This window comes from Dermacentor silvarum, chromosome 3 (genome assembly GCF_013339745.2).
Source record: "Dermacentor silvarum isolate Dsil-2018 chromosome 3, BIME_Dsil_1.4, whole genome shotgun sequence".
Classification (NCBI taxonomy): domain Eukaryota; kingdom Metazoa; phylum Arthropoda; class Arachnida; order Ixodida; family Ixodidae; genus Dermacentor; species Dermacentor silvarum.
In genome coordinates this window covers 122,556,252-122,580,190 of record NC_051156.1, presented here as the reverse complement: position 1 = coordinate 122,580,190, position 23,939 = coordinate 122,556,252, and the positions used below count along the sequence as shown (strand labels likewise).

Genomic DNA, 23,939 nt, shown 5'->3' with positions numbered 1-23,939 from the left:
ACTGATGCAAAGCTATGTTGAGAATTCTTAGCAGATCTTCGAAAGATCTTGCTCAGTTGTTTTATGTACGACACTTGAATTCTCTGCTTTCCCAGCAAGAATTTTACCATTTGCCTCCCAAGTAAATTTACAGTTTTTTTTTTTCCTTTTACGCGCCGTAGCCTTTCCAAGTAGAATTTTGTTTTCTATGCATAGATGCTAGTTGATGTAAACTGCGCCAGTGCCTTCAAAGCCAAAGTCTGTTGCACTAAGTTTTTTTTTCTTTTTTTACCGCTTGCAATGCAGTATTACGAGCTGTGCGAGATGCGAACTTGATTACATTAGGCTTTTCTGTGTTTTTGCTTGGGACACGATGAATCACATCCATGTCTGTGCATGTCAGAGGAATTCCCAGTTTTTATCCGACTTCTTCCATTGCATTGGCTAGGTTTTCGTGTGGCTTTTTAGGCAGGCCCTTGATCTCGAGGTTTTGATGACGACTGTATTATTTCAGTTCTGTAAGCTCTTTCGGGGTTTTCTTTAGTTCATCGTGCGGCTGTTTATTCTCGTTCTTAAAGAGTACTTGTTCCTGCTTTACTTTCTCGAGCGCAATTTTGTATTCTTCAAAGTGGGCGTTCATGAACGACAGTGAATTACGCACTTCTTGGATTTCTGCGCACACTTTCGAGCGAAAAGCATCGAATTTACTACCGAACTCAGCCAGCATTTTAGCGACTTCCTTGATTGTTGTAGGTGTTTTTTCCATTTGCACAGAACACGAACTCTGCAGGGCAGCCCAGACACTATGTTATCAAAGCAGAAGATACGTGATACGCACCTGAAACAGTGAAGACCAAAGCATAAACAACTGCTAACACAATAACACAATAACACAATAAACACAACACGTGCGGCACACGTGTCTGGGCTGCTTGCAGTTATGCCAGGCCCGGGGTCAGAGCATCCTTGTATCCTAGAACTGGTCAGTAGGTGTCGCTGCGCTGCTATCACGTAGCTGCCTTGTGCAGAATGCGCTATCGATAACCACGTAGGCGGCAACTTGATGAATTTCCAATGGTCATCAAACCGCGGATAAAGGTTTCTGCAACAGTGAAGACCAAAGCATAAGCAACTGCTCGGAAAGAAGCACACGTGTCTGGGCTGCCCGCAGTTATCATCAGAAGTGGGTCATTCCTCCGGGTTCCGATAACAAGGACGAGCAGTACGAACATTCGTGGTAGATCAGGTACGCCGGGTGAGTGGTAGTCGGGTCTGTGGGTTGGGCTCAGTGAATGGAGTCCGACATTAGCCAACTTTTGCCGTACAACGGTCTGGATTAGGGATATTGTTGCGTGGGAGTCGTCTGGGCCGCGAACCTGGGTCGGAACAGGAGATGCAGCTTAAATCTCCCGGCGGACGATGTGCACCATACTGTCGCCTCAAGGGGCGTCTAAAGGGTAAACTGTTGGCAATCAACAGACTACTTATTTATAACTGTAGCTGCACCTCCGGACGAGGCAGAAGCGTTTTCACGGTCTTTACAGAAAATAGCATATTGTGTGCGAAAGTTCGACTGTGTAAGTTTTAAGTGTGTTTCTTGCACACAAAGCACCTTCGCAATAATTTTATGTATGAGTTATGTGATGTCGTCGAGGTTACGGTGCAATTCTTTGACGTTCCACTGTCGTAATTGTACATCCGCATTACAGAAGTTTGTGCTGTGTCTAGTATAAGAAAACATACAGAGCCCTTTCCGGCCCTTTGACGCGGGGTTTCCCTTTTTCGAAGCGTTCGAGAGATTTTCGCTGCTACTTTAGGCGCTGGCGGCTTCGTTTGACTCGGAGTCGTGTCTATCGCCTCTTCAGGGGTACTGGACATGCGCTATTGTGAACGGTTTGTTTAACGAGAGGGCCTCGTTTCAAGGGAGGAGACGCTTGAGGCCACCAGCCTGGTGGTCAATGGACCTTTCGTCAGGGACGGCGGAGCCGCCAAGGGGGTGGAAGGCGTCGCCGCCGGCTCACTGTGTGTGGGCCGGAAAGCCGCCGGGGGCCGTTGTGGCGCTGCCCCTTCACGCTCAACTGCGGCAAAGCTGCTTATTGGCAGGTATGATGCCCACCTGCGTGCCTTCTTGAATTGTATATTCAGTAGTTTCTTTTCTTTCCAAGACGGGCAGGACCACGAGTATGCGGCATCAGAGGAATGTTCAGCGGCACTACATTCAGCACATCTGGCGGCCTAGGCAGTTCTATTTATTTTATTTACCCTACAGGCCCTGATTGGGCATTACATAGGGAGCAGGACATAACAACTGATATACAAGAAGTGTAAGGGAACATACATGAACACACATTTCTGTCAACTGTGGCCGAAACCCTGACATTTAAAGCATCGAAGAGGACTTCGCACATATGGTCTGACCCAGATCGTTACATAGCCTGCCTCTATTCTCTTTGGCAGGGTGCTTGGGCAAAATGTAATTAGGTATCAGATGCTTGGTTTTGATCTGCTTGCCGTCACGCCTTAGCATGATTTGCTTAACATTGATTATATTTCGCTCGCTCCTGCCTGCTAATAGTTCAGCTTCTGTCAGCTCCACGAGGTCATCATCGGAAACAACAGTACGTGTGGTGTTGATCGTTCGGTGCAGGATGTTGTAACTGGGATGTCCCCAAATGACACCAGCTTAGGCAACTTGTCATGTTATTTTGCATCGAGCAGTTCCAAAAAGAGATCGCCGCTAGCCATCGGCGATGCTTTGTAGCATGCGCCAAGAACTTCGGTGAGACATTTTGAGACGCGGAAAAGTGAAATCATTCTCATCGTATTTTGGGGTTTATCAGAAGGGATAACAAGAAATCGGGGGAAGTTTTGCGATTGGTTCTCAAAAAAATTGAAATACATCTTCGGTGCGCCCTCGTTTCTGAGGGCGATCAGGGAGTTTGGGGAAAGAAATAGTGATGAATGAATCTACATATTTCGGCAGAAACGCCAGTCACCAATTCTAGCAAGCAGACGCCGCAGGATTCCAACTGTACGTTTCCACTGCAACCCTATATGTACAGTCAAGATTGGTCGTTCTACACAAGGTTAGCCCTTGCTGCTGGGGACATTGGAAGTAAAAAGTGAAGAGAAGACGCGAAAAATTGAAAATGAGAGTGAAAGACGAAGGTTGAAGAGGGAGACAGGAAAAGGCAACTTCCAATTTCCCCCGGATGGGGCAGTCCGAGGGTGCAGTCTACGTGAAGCCAAGGCCCAGGGGTTGTGTTGCGTCCGCCGAGGAAATCGAAGAGATGTTTATTCAGCATTAAGGTGTAGATCATGGACATATTCAGTCCTCATAAGCCGTGTGGCTTGTATGCGTGAGTGGGCAGTGTTGGCAGAGGAGTGTACTGATCAAGCACAATATGAAATACCGAATAAAAACGTAACGCTTATAAGTTTAGAAAATGAATAATACGTGCAAGTAAGAGTAGGTGAATGCAGAGACCAAGAGCAAGAACCAGCTCGTGTGACAATAAAAGGTTGTGTTTAGAAATATGTGGATTGCACGCAAGCACGAGAGATTCCCTCCGCTCCTAGGCGCTGGTGGCGCCGTTTGACGGTGGCGCCGACATCCGCTATTGTGAGTGGTTTGCTTAACGAGAAGGTCTCGTTTCAAGGGAGCCATCCCTTGAGGCCAGCATTCTTGAGGCCAGCAGCCTGGCGGTCGATGGCTCCTTCTTCAGGGACGGCGGAGCAGCGTTCGCTGGAGCCGCCAAGAGGGCACATGGCGTCGCCGCCAGCTCACTGTGTGTGGGCCGGACAGCCTCTGCGGCTGTCCAGCCCTGGGTAAAAAAAGGTCCAAGCACTCAGCATTGGCTCGAGCCCCAAGATAGCGTTTCCCCCGGAAACGACTAAGCCGCGCAGGGCTACCCGCGGGAGGGTCCAACGCCCAAGTTCTCGGGTCCATGGTGCAATAACGCACCAAAGGCCTGCTTACGCAGAGGCCCCTGCGGGAAATTGGAAGTCTGATTACAGCACTTTTTACATTCAATTTTTGCGTAAGTCAGTATCTAGAGCTGCTGGTGCTTCTTGCTTTTCAGCGTTGATGTGTCATCTTGAAGTTCCTGTCGGGATATAATTCAACTTTTTGGCCGAATATTCGACTACAACTGATATCACGAGAAAATGATACAGTGCTACCTGCGAGATGTCAGAAATTTCAGTTTTCCTGTGTACATGCAGTGCGGCGGCTTGAATCCTGCGACCAATTCTGTAAACAACATGGCATTGTAGCTGTGACGTTGCTGTTGGCATTGACGTTATCGGTGCTTTCGACGTTGTTTTTTACAAACCTCCTTATTTACAGCTCATCATATATTATGGGTATGTACGATGCTTGAGACTTAACATCACTGCCTCCTGTTGCCGCCGACGCCGTTTTCACGAACACCACAACGAAGAATTTCATACACACAAACCGCCATCTTGTAATAACATTTTCTGTGCGATGCCACATAATGTAATCCTAGTCCACTACGGTATTGCTGGTTCTGACCTCCGAAATGCATTAACAGGCCCCGCTGTTTTCACAGTCTGGGTGAAACGTAACGCCTTGCATTACATGCCCACCACTGTTGTTGCGCGATGGCTCAGGCAAAGGTTACGAGCCGTGACGCCATAACAGTGGTGTGCATGTAGTGTACTTACAAAGGTGGTAGGTTGTTGGCTTCATGACTTGTGGGTGGTAATCACCAGACAAGTGGCATTCGAGGCTGGACAGTATTCCGTGAGCATTGATACACGCGAGTGCCTCGTCTGTTCTGATGCACCGGCGAATAATTCGCCCGCTGCCGACATCGGCTCTGTTGAGGTTCTTAGGCAGTCTACGGTAGTTGGTTGTTCGTACGGCGTCCGATCTAACGATAAGCCTGTCGGAACTTGGATATCAGTAGGGTGCGGTAGTTGCTACAAGTCTGACGCGAGATCGGTCACCAGATCCTTGTCTCTTGAAGCACGCAAGCAGCACGATATTGAAGCGAAGAAGCAACGTTTCACCGTTCTCGGCGCCAGTATCTTGATCTGTGACGCCGACAATAATAGCAGAGCCGGCAAAACGTTCCAGGTAGTCTGAGCAGCCGCTAAGCACATCATACTGATGACGTTGTCGCGAGCTCAGATCAGCCAATCAGCTGATTTCAAAACAAAATTAAAATACGAGCGTATGTTCAAAGCAACGTTCGCCAATATTAGACGGCCCGAGGTGCCTATGTTAAAATTATGTTGTAGGGTTTTACGTGCGAAAAGCACGATATGATTGTGAGGCACGTCGTAGTGGAAGACTCGGGAAACTCCGACCACCTAGGGATCTTTAACGTTTCCCCAATGCACGGAACAGGGGCGTTTTTGCATTTCGCCCCCATCGAAATGCGGCAGCCGCGGCCGGGATTTCATCCCGCGACCTCGTGCTTAGCTTTGCGGCACCATAGCCATTAAGCCACCACGGTGGAGTCCGTGACTATGTCAGAAGGACAATCGAACAGCCCAATCTTCTCGAGTATGAAATTTTGGCGTCAATGTTCGTATAAAATGTAAGGAGATGATACGTAACACACATGTGATAAACACCTACATTATCATCTAGTTCATCACTCCACAACATCATGAGAAGATATGTGATCAATAAGTGAAGCAGATTGGGCCGCAACACACGTTGTATAATAACTGAAATTTTTCAATTTAGGACATTTCGAGAGAAAGATGTAATCAAGACTTAGAGATTGACTCCAACCAAATAAGAAAATTTACTAGCCCAACGTTTCGGAACCAATTCGGCTCCTTCTTTCCGTCGTAAAACGGCACACCGCCACCTCCGAAGAATACCCCCTGAAGAAGGAGCCGAATTGGTTCCGAAACGTCGGGCGAGTAAATTTCTTTATTTGGTTGGAGTCAATCTCTAAGTCTTAATCAATTTTCCCAACCAGACAGTTAGTTCTGTCGAAATGTTTAGCTTCAAGATGTAATCAGCACAATTTTTTCTTGAGAAAGTTTTTTTAACATCCTTACAGGTAACGTATGGAGGGTTAGATAACTTTCATGAGGTTAAGTTCTTTACCACGTAAACTGCGAATTCGCTAACAGCGGCCCCTGGAAGGTGATAGATGGCCCCAGAGGTAACATTCTTCTGAAGAAAATAAAATTCTACTTCAGACATCTCACGGCTGTAGGGAGTGTGTCGCTAGCTGAGTATTGAAGGACGTGGGCCACAAATGAATGAGTTGTATAGAGGACGGCATATAACCAACCTTTAGCTGCAGTAGTCTGCAATGCGTCGGCAAAAGGGTGCTCAGCTACGACGGTGCCCAGTCCTACCAGCGTTTACAGTTTTTGCTTCGGACAGAGCCTGCTCTACCTGCTGCGCGGGCTCGAGAAGAGGAGACACTTTTGTCGTTGTCATAGGCTGGCGCATCGTCTGCTGCACGGTGAATAGCTGGTGTGCAAATGCACTTCCCATACGGTGGCGCCCACTGGATTTGAAATGCCGACCCTAAAGACAATGCTTTGGCTAGTTGATGGCGCCGGACGCGATTTTAGAAGCCGGCAACACGTCACAGACCTCGGGCTCTATTGGACACCACCTAATGGCAGCTGCTACCAGTTGCCACAGGAGTTCCCGAGCAAGTGAAGGCGTAAATAGACCGGGGCGAGCCTGAACGGTACCCGTTTGGAAGTATGTAATCATGCAGCAGGTTGAAAGAGAATTTGCGCGGATGAAGCCGCAGAGAGAAAACCTAGTTAGGATTGGGCAGGGGCAACAAGATGCTCAATGAACGTGGGTTTCAGTCTGTCGGGGGAGAAACTAACAGGGCGCCCATCATGTCAACAGTGAAAGTTTTAGTCACACAATGAAGCACGCGGTAAAGGCCGTTATATGTCCATTTCAGGGGTTTCCACACGGAGTCTCGTCTCGGCGAACAAAAGCGTGCGTCGGCGTTTCCAAGACCTGCGGGAAGTGTGCCGAGCGCCGTTGTTGTGCGCGAGGCGCAGGTGGCCTATGACACCGACGAAAATTTCGCAGCTGTACTTTATAAAAAGCCGGCAGATCCCACGCTTTGTGGGAATAGATGTTATGCGAAGCAGTGTACGGAGAGCCTATCAAGTTAACGAGACGACCATGCGAGCACCAAGACGTAGGCGGCTCTTTCATGACCTACATGACACGCATGTCATGACATTCATGTCATGAGTCCTCAGGATTCCTTTTAGCTACAGCTAAGAGACCTTAAGGCGAAAGCCTCAGTCATGCTCATGATTATGACTTCGACCTTTAGCCTTTTCCTTCACTTAGTACCACATCCGAACCCATTCCATTGGTTTTTGAGTGTTAATCTTTTTTCGCTGAAACATTCTCATTTTTGCTAAGTCATGATCATGACTATGACTTCTACCACAATCCTTTAGTGTTTACTTCACTGGGTATGTGCTAGTAGGTGTGTGCCGCTCTTCAATGAAGACCTTAAGTGAAGATCTTTGACGCCAACCTGGGCAGCTAAGTATGTGCCACTGGAAATGTGGCGCTCTACAATGATGAAAAAGGAAACTATAAATTTATCAAGTGCCGGGAGCAATCGAAAACACGTCACTAGGGTTCCTCAAGGGCAGCAACCCGAATCTTTAGCAGGCTGCGCCGCAAATGCACTGGATATATATGTGCTTCTTTTCAATGAGTGCCTTTCACGGCAACGTTTTACATGAATGCTTTGGGTATGTGCTGCTCTTCAATGTATATCTCACCAACTTGGGTGACTGAATGAGTGGCACTTGGCGCGCCGCACGCAGGGTATAATTCTCAGCATTCGCAGGCACCAGGCCACCTTGCGTATCGTCTCGGAGGCCACGTTCGGACCTTTCTGTAGAGCCGCTAGAGGGCGCCAAGTGTTGTTAGAGTACAAATTGTACCAATCTGTACCAATTTGTACTGGGTACAATTTGTACCGAGTACAAATTGTATGAAGAGGCCGCAAATGCTATCAAGTGGCCGAATTTCGCCAGGGATGGAAACAAGGATGTCCTCCATCTCCATTTTTGTTCACGCATTATGTTAATGGCATACAAAGACGCCTCTAAAACAGCAAATTAAGGGTTAATTTTTGGAACGGACATTCTGTGCAGCCTATAGTGATGGAAACAGGACAAACGGGAAAGTCGTTATTATAAAGAAAATAAAACCGTATAATGAATAAAAGTTCCTTTTATCATTTCAAGCAGTGGCTGCCGGTTTTGTTACAGCATTGTAACATTGCTCTTGGTGTAAAACATTCGCATTGGTCTTGGTGTAAAACCAGGCTAGAGCGCCTTGACGCCAAAAACATAAAAAACCAACGCGAGTCAAGTGGTAGAGACAACAGGTATCTTCCCCCCCAAAAAAGCGAAACGAGGGCTTAATACGCACTTCACACCCAAAGTAATCAAGGCCACGTATGGTAGACTGCACATAAATGTATTTTGCCTGTTGCGTAAGGTGCTCAATGAAGGCGCCACGTTCCATGTGCGTCCTCCACAATCACAACTAAGGCTTGTGGGCAATTCACCTTGCAAAATACAGGCAACAGATAGTTTATTATTTAGTACATTGCAGACTGCTGTATTCGTCCGTCTTTCCTGTAACGGGGCCTAAACAGAACAAAAGTGCTTCCTCGAAAACCCGCAAGTTAAAAAAATCGAGTTAATTGAGATACAGGGGATTTCTTTGGGAAAAATGGTTGCCAGTGCTTCCTTAGTTTCCGCAGTGTACTCTGACAGCACGGCAAGGCTACGCTCTTGGCATCTCACGTAGTCTTCTGGTTAGTGAACATGGTATTGGAATCCGAAACGCTGGACAGGAGGAGCAAGCCGCCATCGACGGGCATCGTGGTCCCCGTGACAAACGCGGCGCCATCGGATGCCAGGAAGGCGATACAGTGGGCCACTTCTTCCGGTGCGCCCACTCGTCCTAGCGCATGCAGAACACTCTTCGTTTTCTCCATCATCTGCACAGACGCAAAGTTCAGAAAACAAAAAAATTACACCATCTTCCCGAGTAGTATCCTGATCCTGAGATCCTGAGATCCAGATCCTGAGTAGTATGCGAAGCAGCCATGGGGTCGACTCAAGGTAGTTTTATCAGCTGTGTAAACTTGGACATGCAGCAGCACCAGCAACGCGCAGAACTGTTGTGGACGCCGTCGGCGTTTTGCCCGCGTTCGCACCGAACGCGCGCAGCGTTGGTGAGTGTTGCCGGTGCCTCTGGGGCGCCTACCGTCGCGCCTCTAACCTAAGCTGCTTCGCATTATCGCGCGCGGAGCCGCAGGTGTTGCCATTCGTTGCGCAATCCAGAGAGGACAGGAGCGTCGGAGGTGAGAGGAGGAATGCCGAGAGGGGAGAAGATGAGACAAGGAGAGGAGGGGGAGGTGGATGCGCATGCGTAGTAGGGGTGTGGACGCACGGCGGTTGGATGGATGGAGGGAGGTAGGGAGGGCGGGAGTGACATAGCCTCGAGCATTGGATGCTTCGCATCTAAAAATTACACCATCTTCCCGTAGGGGAGCCCTGAGTAGTATGCGAAGCAGCCATGGGGTCGACTCAAGTTCCCATTAGTTTTCAGTTCGTAGTTTCCGTTAGGTTGACGTACGTAGCTACCGGCTTCACGAGCCCGAAGTTCCGGATCGGCCTGTCGCCGCTGCAGTTTAGTGGCAGCGGCTCGAGCCCTCTTCTAAAGTGCCTAGAATATACTTAGTAAGTATATTCTAGGCACTATACCTCTTCTCCGCGGCGCTGTCCACGGCGCTGTTATGGCGTTGACGCTGTATTGTGACGCTGTACGAGGCGTCCGTGGCACTCATCGCGGCGTTGCGGGATGAGAATTAGAGGAGCGGAGCGCGCGTCATTATACCGCGAGCTACAGTGGCGCCCCCCCAGCGGAGTATGCAGCGCCTACCGTCGCGCCTCTATCCATAGAAAAAATATAGGAGGCTATGCTCTAACCTAAGCTGCTTCGCATTATCGCGCGCGGAGCCGCAGGTGTTGCCATTCGTTGCGCAATCCGGAGAGGAGAGGAGCGTCGGAGAGGAGGGGGAGAAGGATGCGCATGCGCAGTGCGGGTGTGGACGCCGCACGGCGGATGGATGGAGGAAGGGAGAGAGTGACATAGCCCCGACCATAGACTGCTTCGCATCTAAAAATCTCCGCCCCTTCAACTTCGTGAAGATGGACGAACAGCGAAGCTGTGTAATTTACACCGAGCGTTATGAGTGTTACATGTGCATGTGTTGCACGTGATGCAATTCCGTAAACACAAGTAAACACAGATCTACAACAGGAAATTATATTATACTGAAACGTTGCGAGGCGAGAAGAGGCATGCAGCGACTCCCGACGGAACTCGACGAGTGTCCAGTTCTCTGGTCGAAACCTGCCGAGCCGCCGCCGGGGGCATCGGCTGCAGTCACGGGCACCGCGCGCGTTCGGCGCGAACTGCGGGGAAACCTGGACGGCGTCGGCAGCAGCTCTACGCGTTGCGCGTTGTCTGAAAGGGCGCGCCACTTATCGCCGGTCCTCCTAACGCCCAGCGCGGCCTCAGCGTTTATTGATACTTACTTCAGTTCTCGATCTGCGCCTTCCCAGGCGGGCGCGATTTCTTCCTAGGCGCTGAGAGGGCGCTGCGGTCGTGGGTTCCGCAGTGTCGGCGGCAGCGTTGACGGCATGCGCCGGTTGGCTGAGGAGTTTGTATAGGTGTTCTGTGGGCTGAGCTCAAAGTTGCGGCGCAGTTGCGTGTCCCCTCTATACGATTCTTCTTTTCGCTTGCGTTTGTCTTCACTCCGTGTGCGAGAACCGCGCTCATTCAGTGCGTTCGGTTTTTGGGGCTATTGAACGCTGCAGCCGCGGACGGAAGCATTTCGTAACTCCGTCAACACGATGTGTTTTCTCTGATATGCTGGGCTTACTTAGCGCAATGCCAACCTGCTACGCACCTGGCTGTACGAGCGGGTACAAAAGCAACGCTGAGACGCGTCACTTCTTAACGCGATAGCGGTAAAGGGCCCCGTGTCGCAGAAAATCCGGCGTCGGCAACCGGCGTCGGCGTGCGATGTCGGCGGGTGGCAGAGAAAATCATCCCCAACCACGCAGGCCCTCCGAATATACTTAGCTACATGTATATGCCACGCCTTCTTATAAGACATGCGGTATATGCGGGTTTTATTGCCACAACATTCTACCATTAATGCTGCTCATACCTTGTCTTGCATTCTTGGAAAAGCTATTCCTGGCAATGTTGAAAATGACAATCCACAAACAAATGTCATGAAACAAAACACCCATAGCGCCTGCCTTTTATGATAAATCTTCTCAGACTGAAAAATTTAAAGTACTGAACAAAAGCGGAAACCTGAAAATTATGTAATTTTTTCGGTGCGGCTGTGCAATATCTCCGGGATCGCCCCACGCCAGAGGCCGAGTTCCAACCATAAAGCTCGCCTTCGTGCATAGCGTTCGCCGTCAGTGTTTCCTGGTAACCATTACGGTTGCTTAAGCTGCAGTTGTCGGGAAGCGTGAGAAGCAGTCAGGGATCGTTGAATGCTATTGTGTTCCCCTCCTAAAAGCGAAGCTTAAGCGTCCTCCAACTTTTTTGCGCTGCCATCGGATCCGTAGCTTCTCAGCAAATGGAAAAGAGCTATTCCCCGCGCGGACAAAGAGCTGAGCAAGACGTGCAAAGTTTCTGACCTTCATTTTCTCGAAGCGGACATTTCGAACAATACAAGCTAGTACTCGATGGTCCGAGTTGCGCAGTCGCTGAACTTGAAACGGGCAGCCAGCTCCGGAGGCTCAGAAACTAAGCTATATACGCGGATGTCTATCACAAAGAAAGCAGTTGTTCCGCACGGCTGTGAGAAAATATAATTCGTGCTGTAATAGATTCGCGCGATTGGCGTGGCAAGCAAATTCGTGTGCACGCTTGACAGCCACTGATGTGCGAAGGTGCATTGAAAACGCTGTCATTCTTGATATTTTAGCCACTGCTCAAAATCCTTGGGCGTACACATTACTGCTTGCACAATACGGCCCGTTTCAAGTAAATCGCGAACTGGAATAGCCACAACAAATGCCGACCAACTTCCCGAGAACAGTTATTTCTTTTGCAGTACACAGCCAGAAGTGGTGAGAACCTGAGATGCTGCGGCGGAACGCTGCTCACTAGCAGATGACGCTCACTCTCCGAGCGCAACCCTAGGGAGCCTACATGCAAAAACAGCGTTGCATGTAGGCTCATGCAAAAAGAGCGTTCCATGTAGGCTCCCTACGGAACCCGTAACCGCAGCGCCGCGGTGGCGAGAATCGCGACAGGCCGCCTTCTCTCCATGGGCGCGGCGGAGAGATACGGAACTGAAAGTGTATCTATAAACGTTGGCGCGGCCTCTTATTGGTCGCCTCCTCCCCTCAGGTTGCGCCCTCTCATTGGGCGCTTCCTCCCCCAACGCGCCTCACCTCCTCTGCTGGTCACGCGACCTGCCCTCACCCGGCGCGGCTCTCATCCCCTCCTGGTCACGTGGCCTGCGTGACGCCGGACAGGCGGCGAAGGGTCGACTATGAATAGCTCCGCTGTTAAAAGTCCGGATAAGTCATCATTTACCGCGAAGGTCATCTAGCACATTAGGGGTTCCTTAACCGCAGTGCACGCAGTGCAAATAGAACAGTAGCAATAGAGCTGTAGAAGGACCTAAAAATTAAAGTGCCAAGAAAACACCCGCACAAGGAACAATTCGTCGCTACTTTCACTTTCCTTGACATGACCTGCAAACTCGGCTATGGTGCACACTGCGATTTGTATAACCCTGGACACCAATTCCTCAACTCAATGACATTGTTGGATTTCCATTTCGACACGACTTCACCATTTTGCGAGCGTCATATCGCGAAGTTGCATGCAGGAAGCTATTCCTTGGTTTAATAGCTAGCCGACTTCCGCGATAAGAGAGGCGCGCCTGTCTCAACGTTTGCTTGAGCCCGATGCGTCCAGGAAAACTCTATCCGTGACCGTGCATGTTGTGAGGAGCGCATGCACTTTTACACTCCTGAGCACCCGTATCCAGTCAGCTGGTCTCATGAACTCGAAGATAAGCGGTGAGATTGGCCTCGTAAAATCGCAGCATCTGCTACCGGGGTCTGTTTCCTCTAGGCGCTAGGCTGCATGTTACGGCGCTGATGATGGCACGCGAAGTTTCCCCGCTGGTTTGCAATAGGTTTTCGTAATTGAGGTCACGCGGTCACGCTTACGTCTCGCTCTGCAATGTTACCTGCTAATTGCCGGACCGGGCTCGCGGATACCTTCATAAATTGCTCCACAAGCTCCAACCCAGCCCCGAGTCCCACAGGTTATGACTTCAGCCACTCATGATGCCCTCAGCCAACGTAAAAGGCGGACAGAAAACAATCAGCGCTGAGGCTTCCAAGGATTACAAATTATAGCTTGTAACAAGGCACTCGACGACCACACTCCATCGTCCGTGCCAGAGCCTCAATCCGTCAACACAGCACTCGACGTGTCTGCTCTACTGCCCACGGACAAGCCGCGGCAAGTTACCACAAGTTGCTCAGATTTTCAGATTCCTCTGCGGGAGAGCTTGAGGTACCCCAGTCCCTTTTAGGCTTCAGCTGTGCGGGGCGCTGTCAAATACATGGAAAATCGACATTCAAGCTTTGGAGAGCGTACAAGGTCAAGCCCTATACGTACAGTCCTAGCGGAAGAAAATTAGCTAAAGTGACTGGTGGCCAGAATGACAAAATCACGACACGCTTTCTGACGGCCACGCCTGCTTTGGAAAATGTAATGTGTCGCTCCGGCCACCAGTCATTTGTGCTAATCTTTTAGATGCGAAACATCTTATGGTCGGGGCTATGTCACTCCCTCCCTCCCCCCCCCTCCGCCGTGCGGCGTCCACACCCCTACTGCGCATGCGCATCCTCCTCCCCCTCCTCTCACTGTCTCATCTCCTCTTCTCTCGGCATTCCTCCTCTCCTCTCCGGATTGCGCAACGAATGACAACACCTGCGGCTCCGCGCGCGATAATGCGATGCAGCTTAGAGGCGCGACGGTAGGCGCCCCAGAGGTACCGGCAACAGTCACCAACGCCGCGCGCGTTCGGTGCGAACGCGGGCAAAACGCCGACGGCGTCGACAACAGTTCTGCGCGTTGCTGGTGCTGCTGCATGTCCAACTTTATACAACTGATAAAACTACCTTTAGTCGACCCCATGGCTGCTTCGCATACTACTCAGGGTTCCCCTACGGGAAGATGGTGTAATTTTTTTTCATTTGGAACTGTACGTGTTTAGGGCTGCCTCGGCGCACCTCAGCACCAGCAACAATCGCCATCGCGAGATACCATACGATTCAGAATCACGTAATTGCCGACTCTCTCTGAACGCGAATTCACCATCTGTCAAGAATTCCCGACCATCACTCAGCTTCTTTACTAGCCGAGAGACCTCAAGTGACTGTCATCTTATACACCGGCGGCGAAGCCTTCATCGCCCCTGTGGTGCCTGCAATTCCCGGAATTACAACGAAGTCCAATGATCTGTCCGTGGCTCTGAAGCAAATGGCGCTGCTATTACTGCAGAAGACCTACCATGACCACATACATATACATACTATATATTGACGATTACTATATACTATATATTGACCACATACATAGGCATACTATATATTGACCTACCAGCAAGCCAAGCGAGTGTGGAGTGGTGGGAGAAGTTGCTGGCCAGCGACAGCCTTGACGATCAACTCAGTTTAATCGACAGGGCGCGCAAGGCGGCAACTGCCTATGGCGCTCTGTACTGAGGACAGCAATCTCCGCTTGAATGGGCCTCATGAACCAAGTGGGACCCCCACCACAATCGCCATTTATTCCTTCAAATACACGTTTTCCTCCTCCATCCCCCGAAGCAGAGTTGGGCAGATCCAGCTTTCCCGAACTCAGAGGTAGAGGACAAGCGGGCAAGCCGAACGTGTTGCCCGTAAAATTACTTGAAGTCTTCCCAGAAACACCTGCTACATTAGAACCAACTTTCAGGAGGTATTCTAGCTGGAAATCATAGCGCCCCTCCCCATACTTTTATTAAACTTTAGCTAATAGTGTCGTACCACAAACTTGAATTGATCACGTAACATCTAATATTGCATATCACGAAACTACTTTATCTTGCACTGTTTGTCTATCGCTATTTGTACTTTACTAGGTACCATAACTGTTCCACTTTCCTCTCTAGTGCCACTGACCCCTGTGGCTAAGGCAAATAAAAAAAAAAACATCCACCCCCATTCCACCCGGTGAAAGTGGATGTAAAGCAAAGCTGGTGCGGACGTTAGACAACTAGCACCACCCCAACTGACGTTACACGACGTTACACAAGGATCACCAGCACACGCGACGTACCTCACGCGCGCACGCACGCGTGCGGATGGTCAGCATAGATCCTTATTCTTCTAGGCCGTCCGCCAAGCGCAAGTGCCATATTGAACTAAATTAATGCTTAAAAATTGCGTCAGAATACGCGTAAAGAACGACTTACATACAAGCTGCCGACATCATAGCTTCGGATTCTTACTCGAATATACGAGAAAACATACATCAGGGGCGGTATTCTGTAAGAGTCCAGTTAGTGGACTGTCCATTTCGGCTGTCGCTGATTGGCTGCTGCTTCACGTGCAGGAAGGTGCCAACCAGTCTCCTTCCTGCACGTGAAGCAGCAGCCAATCAGCGACAGCCGAAATGGACAGTCCACTAATTGGACTCTTACAGAATACCGTCCCTGTTCCGCGCGAAGGGAAAGACAAAGCCCTCTTCCGGCTGCCGTCTGAGGTCTGTCTGAGTGGCTGAGGTCGCTAGGTGACGATGCCGTTAGTATAGCATTTATCCTCATTCGTGTAGGCCCTTCGCCTAGCCCAAGTGCGTTATTGAAGTAATTGAATTTCTCTAAGTAGAATGTATCAGAAAATTGGTAAACTACGACTTACACACAATACGCAGACATGATAGCATAGGATTGTAATTTCGGATGCACGAGAAAACATAATTCCCTTACGCTGAAACTAAAACCCCACTTACAGCTGCCGTTTTTTGGGTGAGCACGCCACAAAAAATCCTGACCAACTGTACTCGCGGACAACTTTCTGTGGCACTGAAGGGAAAGATACGGGCGTGTGGATGCTGCACATGTGTAACAGTGCCAAGTAGTCGGGCAGCGTTTGGTTGCTCGGAACAGACGCTGAATCGACGCAGCTTCCACGTGCAACGGTTTCGCGTTTGCCCAGACGCGAAAGGGAAAAGCCGCAAAATAAGTAAACTTTTGCACTCAGTGGTGTGTTCTGTGTTATTTAACTGACCTAATAAGCTGTTTATATCTTCTCTTCCCCAGCCTAAACCAACGTGGATTCAAGGTGGTACTTTTTTCAGAAGCACTCTCAATTGAGCGCGCTTTGCCTCCGTAGCTTTCCCTTCATTGCCATAGAAAGTTGTACGCGAGTATAGACGCTAACAGGCGTCACTGTAAAATACACCTATCTAGGAAGCCGACATGCAAGCGCTGTGCGCTTGCATGTAGGCTCCCTACGCGTATCTCTCTCTTGCACATGCATAGAGAAAAGACCAGGTTGAATTTTACATGTGCGGGTGTATTATAGGACGAATAGTGCGAAGTTTATTATTATTATTATTATTATTATTATTATTATTATTATTATTATTATTATTATTTTATGGAACATACCTCCATATGCTCCTCTACGCAGACAGTAGGTGCTCTCGAAATCATCGTCTTGATATACCCTGGGCTGCAAAAAAAGAAAGCAGATAATTTGCATAACGCCTTGCTTCCCATTTTATTGCGATAGCAATTATATGGACACTCAAAAGCAGATTTCTGCCGTCGCCGTCGCCGTCGTCGTGAGGTTCCATATGACGTCATTTGGAGATGAAATCGTCGCCGCGCGCCGAACGCTGTATGTGCGAGTGAAAGGGCGCGAGGGGCGCGTCTTTCACGGGGAGTGAACGCGCGGCGGAGAACAAACGCGCGTTCTGCGCCGTGCTCGCTTAAGGGCTGCAGAAGTAGGCGTCTCTTTTCTCCTTTACAATCACCATATATGTAGAGCAAACGCGCCTTCTTCAGACGCGCGAGAGGCCGTGGGGGAGGGGGAGAGAAGGGAGGCGACGTTTAGCTGCGGCACCAAGTGCCTATATATATCAGAGGCTCCAGCAACAGTCACCAACGCCGCACGCATTTTGAGCTAACGCGGGCAAAACGCCGATGGCGTCGACAACAGTTCTGCGTGTTGTTGCTACCAAAGCCGCTCACCTTACTTCGTATGACATTGCTGTGTAGCTATCGCATTCATTGCTTCGCTCTTAGGGCGAAACTGTGACATTTTTTTTGCCTACTTCGCGCGTCACCTTCTCACTTGCGAGAAAGGCTAGGCCTCGCGGAAAGATATTCATCACTATGATATAACAGCATGACCCCGATGTAAGGAAAATCACGTATGTGCTGACACGCCGACAGAAAACGCGTTCGGATATGGTTCGCCGCTCCACCTGCATTCGACAAGTGATGTTCGACACGTAAACGACCGATGGCGTTACGTCAATGGGTCCCACCAAGCCGCGGCAGCTCTACAGCAACTGCTGCGGGGTCGTTCGTAGCCGTGACTTGTTCTCACCTTAGGAAACATATATGGACGAGGGATTCATGGAAAATGCTGCGTTTCTTTTCCTCTATGATTATAACTTAAAGTTAAGGAGTGTAGTAGATGCTTGGCACTGCAATCATTGCAGTGCATTTGAGAAATTCACTTTGTGCATCTGAAGTAAGCAAGCGTTATACGTTTGTAAAACGTCAAGGCGGATCCGTGCCAGCTGTGGAAGACGACGACGACGAATGTGCGAGCAGTGGCACGAGCGCGACGGGCAGTATGGGAACGCTGGCATGATCCGCGGCCTCGGAGCCAGCTGTGGATGTTTTGTTGACGCTTACTACAAACACACAGTTACCCAAGTCCGGCCGTCTTACGCCACGGTTACCCTAGCTTATATCCGACTGATGCTTGTAAAGCGGGCGGACTCAGAGCAACACTGCGACACATGCTCTGGGAATGTGCCGGCAACAACCGCCGCCGTTCGCGACGCGCCCATAACGGCAGGCGTTAATAGATTAAAGGAAGCCTCGAGCTCGCTCATTCCCGCCGTTGCCCTGGCTGCTGGGGCCGCCGGGGACCTTCTCCGTCGGCGTCGCCGTCGCTGGGAGGCGGCCCTGAAAAGGTCGGAGCTGGAAGATCAGCTCTGGGCCGTCCGGAAAGCCGAAGATGCCGCCCGAGTCCAATGATTCGAGCCGACACCTGAGGCTACTAAAAGCAAAGTGCCGGCACTTTAAATAAAGTTTATTTCTTCTTCTGAACCTGTGGGCTGTATGCGTTTGCTCACAGGCGTGTGTGCTAATTTTCATTCGGGGCAAATTACAGGAGTATTCTTGATGCAATCGGCGCCGAATCATCTCACTCTTGTTGTATATACTACTGCCTGAATTGGCGGAACAGCAACGGGGTCTTGGCCTTCCCGCCCATAAACGCTCGTTATTGAAGTGCAACATGTAGCAAACAAATTTTTTTAGGTGCGAAGCACCTTATGCGCCAGGGCTGTCGGTATCTCCTGTCGTCGTCACGGTAAGCAAGCGGCTCGTGCCGGGCGCTCCCGCGTTTGTCGTCGTCCTCGTCTTCCACAGCTGGCTGGATTACCGCTCATAATTCCAGCGTAGAATTCCCCTTCTCTTCTGTCGTTGTAATGGGGAGGCTGCGTTTACGAGGTTTTGAGCCAATGTTTAAGGCAGTATGAGCTCATTGGCGTTGCATCACTGTATGTTTCGCACCTCCCCAGGTTTCACGTTAGTGGAGCCGCATTTCGCTCAATGGGTCATTCCACACTTATGCATAAAATTGAATTTACCGCTCAAACCGAGCCTACGATTTAACTCGCGCTAACTGTAATAACAAATAAAAACTAAAACAGTAAGGAAGGCGTCCGTAATGGCCAAATTGCTGAGGGAGTTAAAGAAAAAATGATGGTTTCGCTGATATTTCATGGTAAAAGACATCATCAAGCTTGTCCTAAAATAATACTAGTGACGGCTTGGCCGCACGGCGAGTTTTTTATATTAGTTTGTTTAGTTTATTACTTTGTTGTTCAGGGGCCACGGTTCTGAGCTGATGTGCGTTAAGCAAATCGAGGTTCATTGTAACAGTCTGCTGTTGCATGAAATAATTCTGGGATAAATTTTTGTCGCACTTAAAACACACTTGAAACACCTCGGAGTACTTCTCTAGGTCATTTTTACCATAAGCGATCCAGTGCTCAGCTCGCGGTTCGCACCAACATTTACAAAATATGAAGGGGCGAAGAAGATGCGCGCAAGTGCCGTAGACCAACTGGGGTATTCAAAATAATCTATAAACCTGCTGCAAAGCACTATCGGTCATCTTCTCTAAGCATAGAAAATGGAAATTACTGGCTCCATAGCATAGCCAAACGCATAGCTGCCCATCGTTGTCCTTGTTGTGTCCTGTCGTGACAGTGCTCTTCATTGCTAAATGCGAAAAACGATGTTCCTGCCAAGGCCGCCAACACGGTGGTCTTGTTTCTCTACGAAATTTGCGCAACAAAATGAGAAAATGAAATAAAATCCGTGTGCTAAATAGTGCCCAACAACGACAACGTTTTTCATCTCCTTTCTTTGTGTCTGTTTGTTTAATGCGAAATGTTTTAACAGACCCCCCCCCCCCCCCCTCTCACGTCTCTTCGTCCTAATAACTTGGTAGAAAAGTTGTGTGTGGTTTTTCTCGACCCAAGCTGTATTTAATTAGCGCTCCAGGGGAACGTCTGCTGCCGTAAAAAATGATTTGGTAAACCGAAACAGTGTTTAGCATATATGGGCGCGCATATTTTTGTGTGATTTTTATGTGAGGGCAGTGCTTTTGGAGAACGTAATGTCGGCGGACGTACACGATAGATGACTGACATATTTCTTAGCCAAACCACCGTGGTTGCTTAGCGGTTTTGGCGTGGCGCTGCCCAGCACGAGATTGTGGCTCAAATCTCGGCTGCGGCGGCCGCCTTCCGTTGGGGAAAAATGCGAAAGTGGCAGTGTAGTATACTGTGCATTGCGTGCGCGTTAAAGAAGCCCAAATTGCCCAAATTATTCCGTGTTCTCCTACTACGGAGCGCCACATAATTAGATCGGGGGTTTCGGCACACAAAACGCAAGAAATTTATTAATTTGTTAGTCGAATGCGACTAGGCGTTTGGCTAGCTGACGATAGGTCGGTGATTTAGAGCATGGACGAAACACTCTGAAGAATGTCAACAACAGAACCATCCTTCGTTCAGTCTTTTTAGTCGTGTTTCGTGTGGGCCCAACATGCTTGAGTATTTGTTAGCCGTTTGTTGCCAGAAATTCACATGTTACTATATTGCGCACGGCATTGTAGCTCTTGTGTTAATTTTTTAGCTCACTTTAGCCTCACGAAGTATTACTTATTAGCCGCGGCGATTAAATTATAGACGAGGTGAATAAGGTTCATAGGCTGCTCATAGACGGGAATAAGCGTTGCCCCAATCAATCGCTTACAGTGCAGCTGCAGCACCCCACTGACTTGGGTGCTTCGATGTACATACATTTGTTTAAAACCAAAATGAGCGAAAAGACGCCTACACAAGAAACAAGAAGTACACAGATCATCAGAGCATGATGAGTACCACTCATCATGCCAGCGTTCCCAGACTGCCCCTCGCACTAATGCCACTGGTCGCGCCTTCGCCGTCGTCATCTTCCACAGCTGGCTTGGACGCCGCTTCACGCCAGCGTTCCCTCCGTGTCGGCGCTGACGGCACTGTCCCACTGCCAGCCGGTGCGGTGATTTCGGTCTCAAATTCTTTGACATCTGCGCTGCAATTTCGCATTAGGAAGTATCATAATCGTCGAACTTTTTTTTGCTGGATGTGCGTTGTTCTCTACGAACGTTACAGCGTGGGACGTTAATTTTATGAGCAGTGCTCGCACAACAGTTTTGAAGCTTCCACTTGGTTGCAGATTGGCGTAGTGAGCGAGCAGCGATGCCACCTTATGCGTTGCGCTTTAACCAGTGTGTTTTTTGCGGAGGGTACTCTCACGAGTGTGTTGTCGAAGGGACGCAAGATCTGTACTGCGAAGTATGCTCGCGGTGTTGAAGAAACAAAGTTTACCAGTGACACTGCTTTTCATATAACAACCTAGTGCCACTAGCAAGCTAAAGGAGGCTTGTGCGACGTGAAGGAACAGCTAAGTGTGTGCTAAGGTTGCGAACGCAATTTTGACTCCAGTCTGCGCTGTGCACCTTACGTTGCCGTTTTCAAGTAAAATGAGTGCCTCAGCATACCTGATCAAGAATTCGGCGAAGAGGCTCACGTTCTCGGCGAGCACATCACTGTTACGTGATTGGTAGTTACAGCTTTGGTAGTGTCGTCACTCAGAGGTGAGAAGCCGTTTCGTTTCGCGGATTTATTTGCCTTTTGTTTTTTAAGCAGCATCTGCTAGTGTCGCTTTCTTCGAAGCTATCGGTAAGGTGTTAGGTGCCTCGAGCAATTATTCTGCGCATGCAATTCCTGCATATGCGGTAATTGTAAATACGTCACAGAGGTCGTGCCTTGCGTCGACGACGCCGTCTTTCTGTCATAAAGAGACCAGTTGGAAGCATGCGGTCGGCCGTGATCTAAGCCTCATTCTTGAAGCACGGAGGCCATTAATGAACATTTTCGAGGTAGTCGTGCCGTGTGTTGATGCAATGCAACGTGTTGAATTCTTTGCCCACACGGGTTTTACAGCAGTCCCGTCTTGGCAGCCGGCATACAACCTTGCATGTGAGAATGTTTTGTGAAAGGTGTAAAGTTCAGTGTAATTGTTACACAACCATATAGTGCTTCCTTGTGCGCTTCCAAAATGAAGGCGAGCATCAAGAACAATTTTTTTTGTTCTATTCACAAGTACCAATGAGCCGCACTCGTCTGACCGCCTGGATCCAGCACTGTCGAGGCTCTTTCTCGTATGGCTTCGACGAGAATTAATAATATATGTGTTCTGGTCTTATCCCTCTTTGTCTTGGCATTTTTATACGCCACATTACTTCAAGATCCAGAAATTTGTTGGGTGCCATTCTACACAGTCAACCGTGGTTGTCATTCCCGTCCTACTAGAAAATTACATTATGGCCTCCCGGGCAGCGCAATATGCAAAGACATACTGCAGCGCAAGTTCCCTGTAGATATTTCCAAGGTACACAGACCTCCTAATGAAATAGCGCATTATAATCAACCTCACTTATTTACGACAGTCCGCTGCACCAATATGGTATGTGCCTATCGGATGCTCCGGCTTATACAGGGTGTCAAAAATGAAGCTTTACGGTATTTTCAGAAACACCTGTGGCAGGTAGCGTAATTCCTATCATTGAGCTGGGTTATTCGATGAGGCGTACATTAGTAGCACGAGAAATCGAAACACATATTCAACTGATTTTAAAAATTCGCCAATTAACTTCTTAGTTAATTATTTTACGACACATATTGCAATTTACGAATTGTAGCTGCTGAGTTTGCAAGACGCATCCACTTGAAATGAATTTCAAGGAGGACACCAGTTTCGAGATATTATTTCCGAAAATCTGGGACAAAATACATGGGCGTTCCTGTTACTTTTGTGCTTCAATGTATTAAACAGCATTTTGTTAAAAAAGTAAGTGGAATAACAGTGCATTTTTACTGCTAGTACGATGGCACATATCTGCAAACCACTGTCATTCTGGAAATTCATTCCAAGTTGATACGCCTGACAAGCTCACCGGCTACAATTCGTAAATTGCAATTGCAGTTGTGAGAAGTTAATTAGTGAATTCTTGTTCATTAGTAGAATATGTGTTTCAATTTCTCGTGCTACTAATGTCCGCCTCATCGAATAACCCAGCTCAATGATAAGAATTATGCTACCTGCGACAAGCGATTTTTAAAAATTCCGTAAAGCATAATTTTGAACACCCGGTATAGCCCTCTGCTTTGAAAGCCAATTTGGTAAGCGTAATCAAAACCTAAACCACGGCATAAAACCTCTACATGTAATATCGGCTTGTACGTGTCTGTAAAGCACACAGACCTCTTTACAGAATAGCACATGATATTCAATGCTGCTTTCATTTTTCTACGTTTTTTTAGCTATCTCAATACTGGGCATATGCCCATCGTTGACCAATGATCAAGTATGAGTATGTGCCGCGGTTACAAAAGGGGAGTATAGAATGTTTTGTGTGTGTGCGAGGCAAGGCGTTCACCTCTTCATCCCCAGTGTTTCCTCGATGAGCATCACAAATAGCACGTAACATCGCTGCGCCAGGTTCTCGCACTGCGCATCCTCCTGATCTGTTTGCGTTTTGGCCTAGCTTGGGTATGGCGTACTGCATAAAAAAACATCGCATGAGTTTCAAATTGTGCCCTGTTCGGCAGAACGATATAATATTGCTTCGACGGGGAAAAAAAGAGTCGTCCCACCGTGATTTGTACAGCGCGACAGTAGACAAATAACGGAAAAGCACGACAGAAGCAAGCGCTGCCTTGATATAGCATCGCCGTCAACGTTGCGGTTGGTCTCCTTGCTGCTGTCGTCAGTCTTGCGCTCGCGTCAGACACACAATTGGTCGGCTTACAAATAATGTTTGCAAGTTTGGTAACGCTTTGTATAACCTCAAACGGGGCTTGACAACCAAACGCCCGCGAAATGCTAAGCATATCACCGATTTCAACAGTGTATGGGTTTTAACGCGATAGTGCTTAGGGCCCCGTGTCGCAGAAAACCCGGCGTCGGCAACCGGCGTGTGAT

The 23,939-nt window shown here is 48.9% G+C and overlaps 1 protein-coding gene across 1 annotated transcript in view; it reads right to left on the bottom strand.

Moving 5' to 3' along the window:
* Positions 1-8,598: 8,598 nt before the first annotated feature.
* LOC119444739 (3-oxoacyl-[acyl-carrier-protein] reductase FabG) overlaps positions 8,599-23,939 on the bottom strand; it is a 277,325-nt gene continuing 261,984 nt past the window's right edge. Inside the window, exons 8-9 of the mRNA XM_049664723.1 lie at positions 16,764-16,827; positions 8,599-8,987 (exon numbers count right to left, since the gene is read on the bottom strand). Of these exons, the coding sequence (XP_049520680.1) occupies positions 8,787-8,987; positions 16,764-16,827 (265 nt within the window). The 3' untranslated portion in view covers positions 8,599-8,786. The remainder of the gene's footprint in view (positions 8,988-16,763; positions 16,828-23,939) is intronic.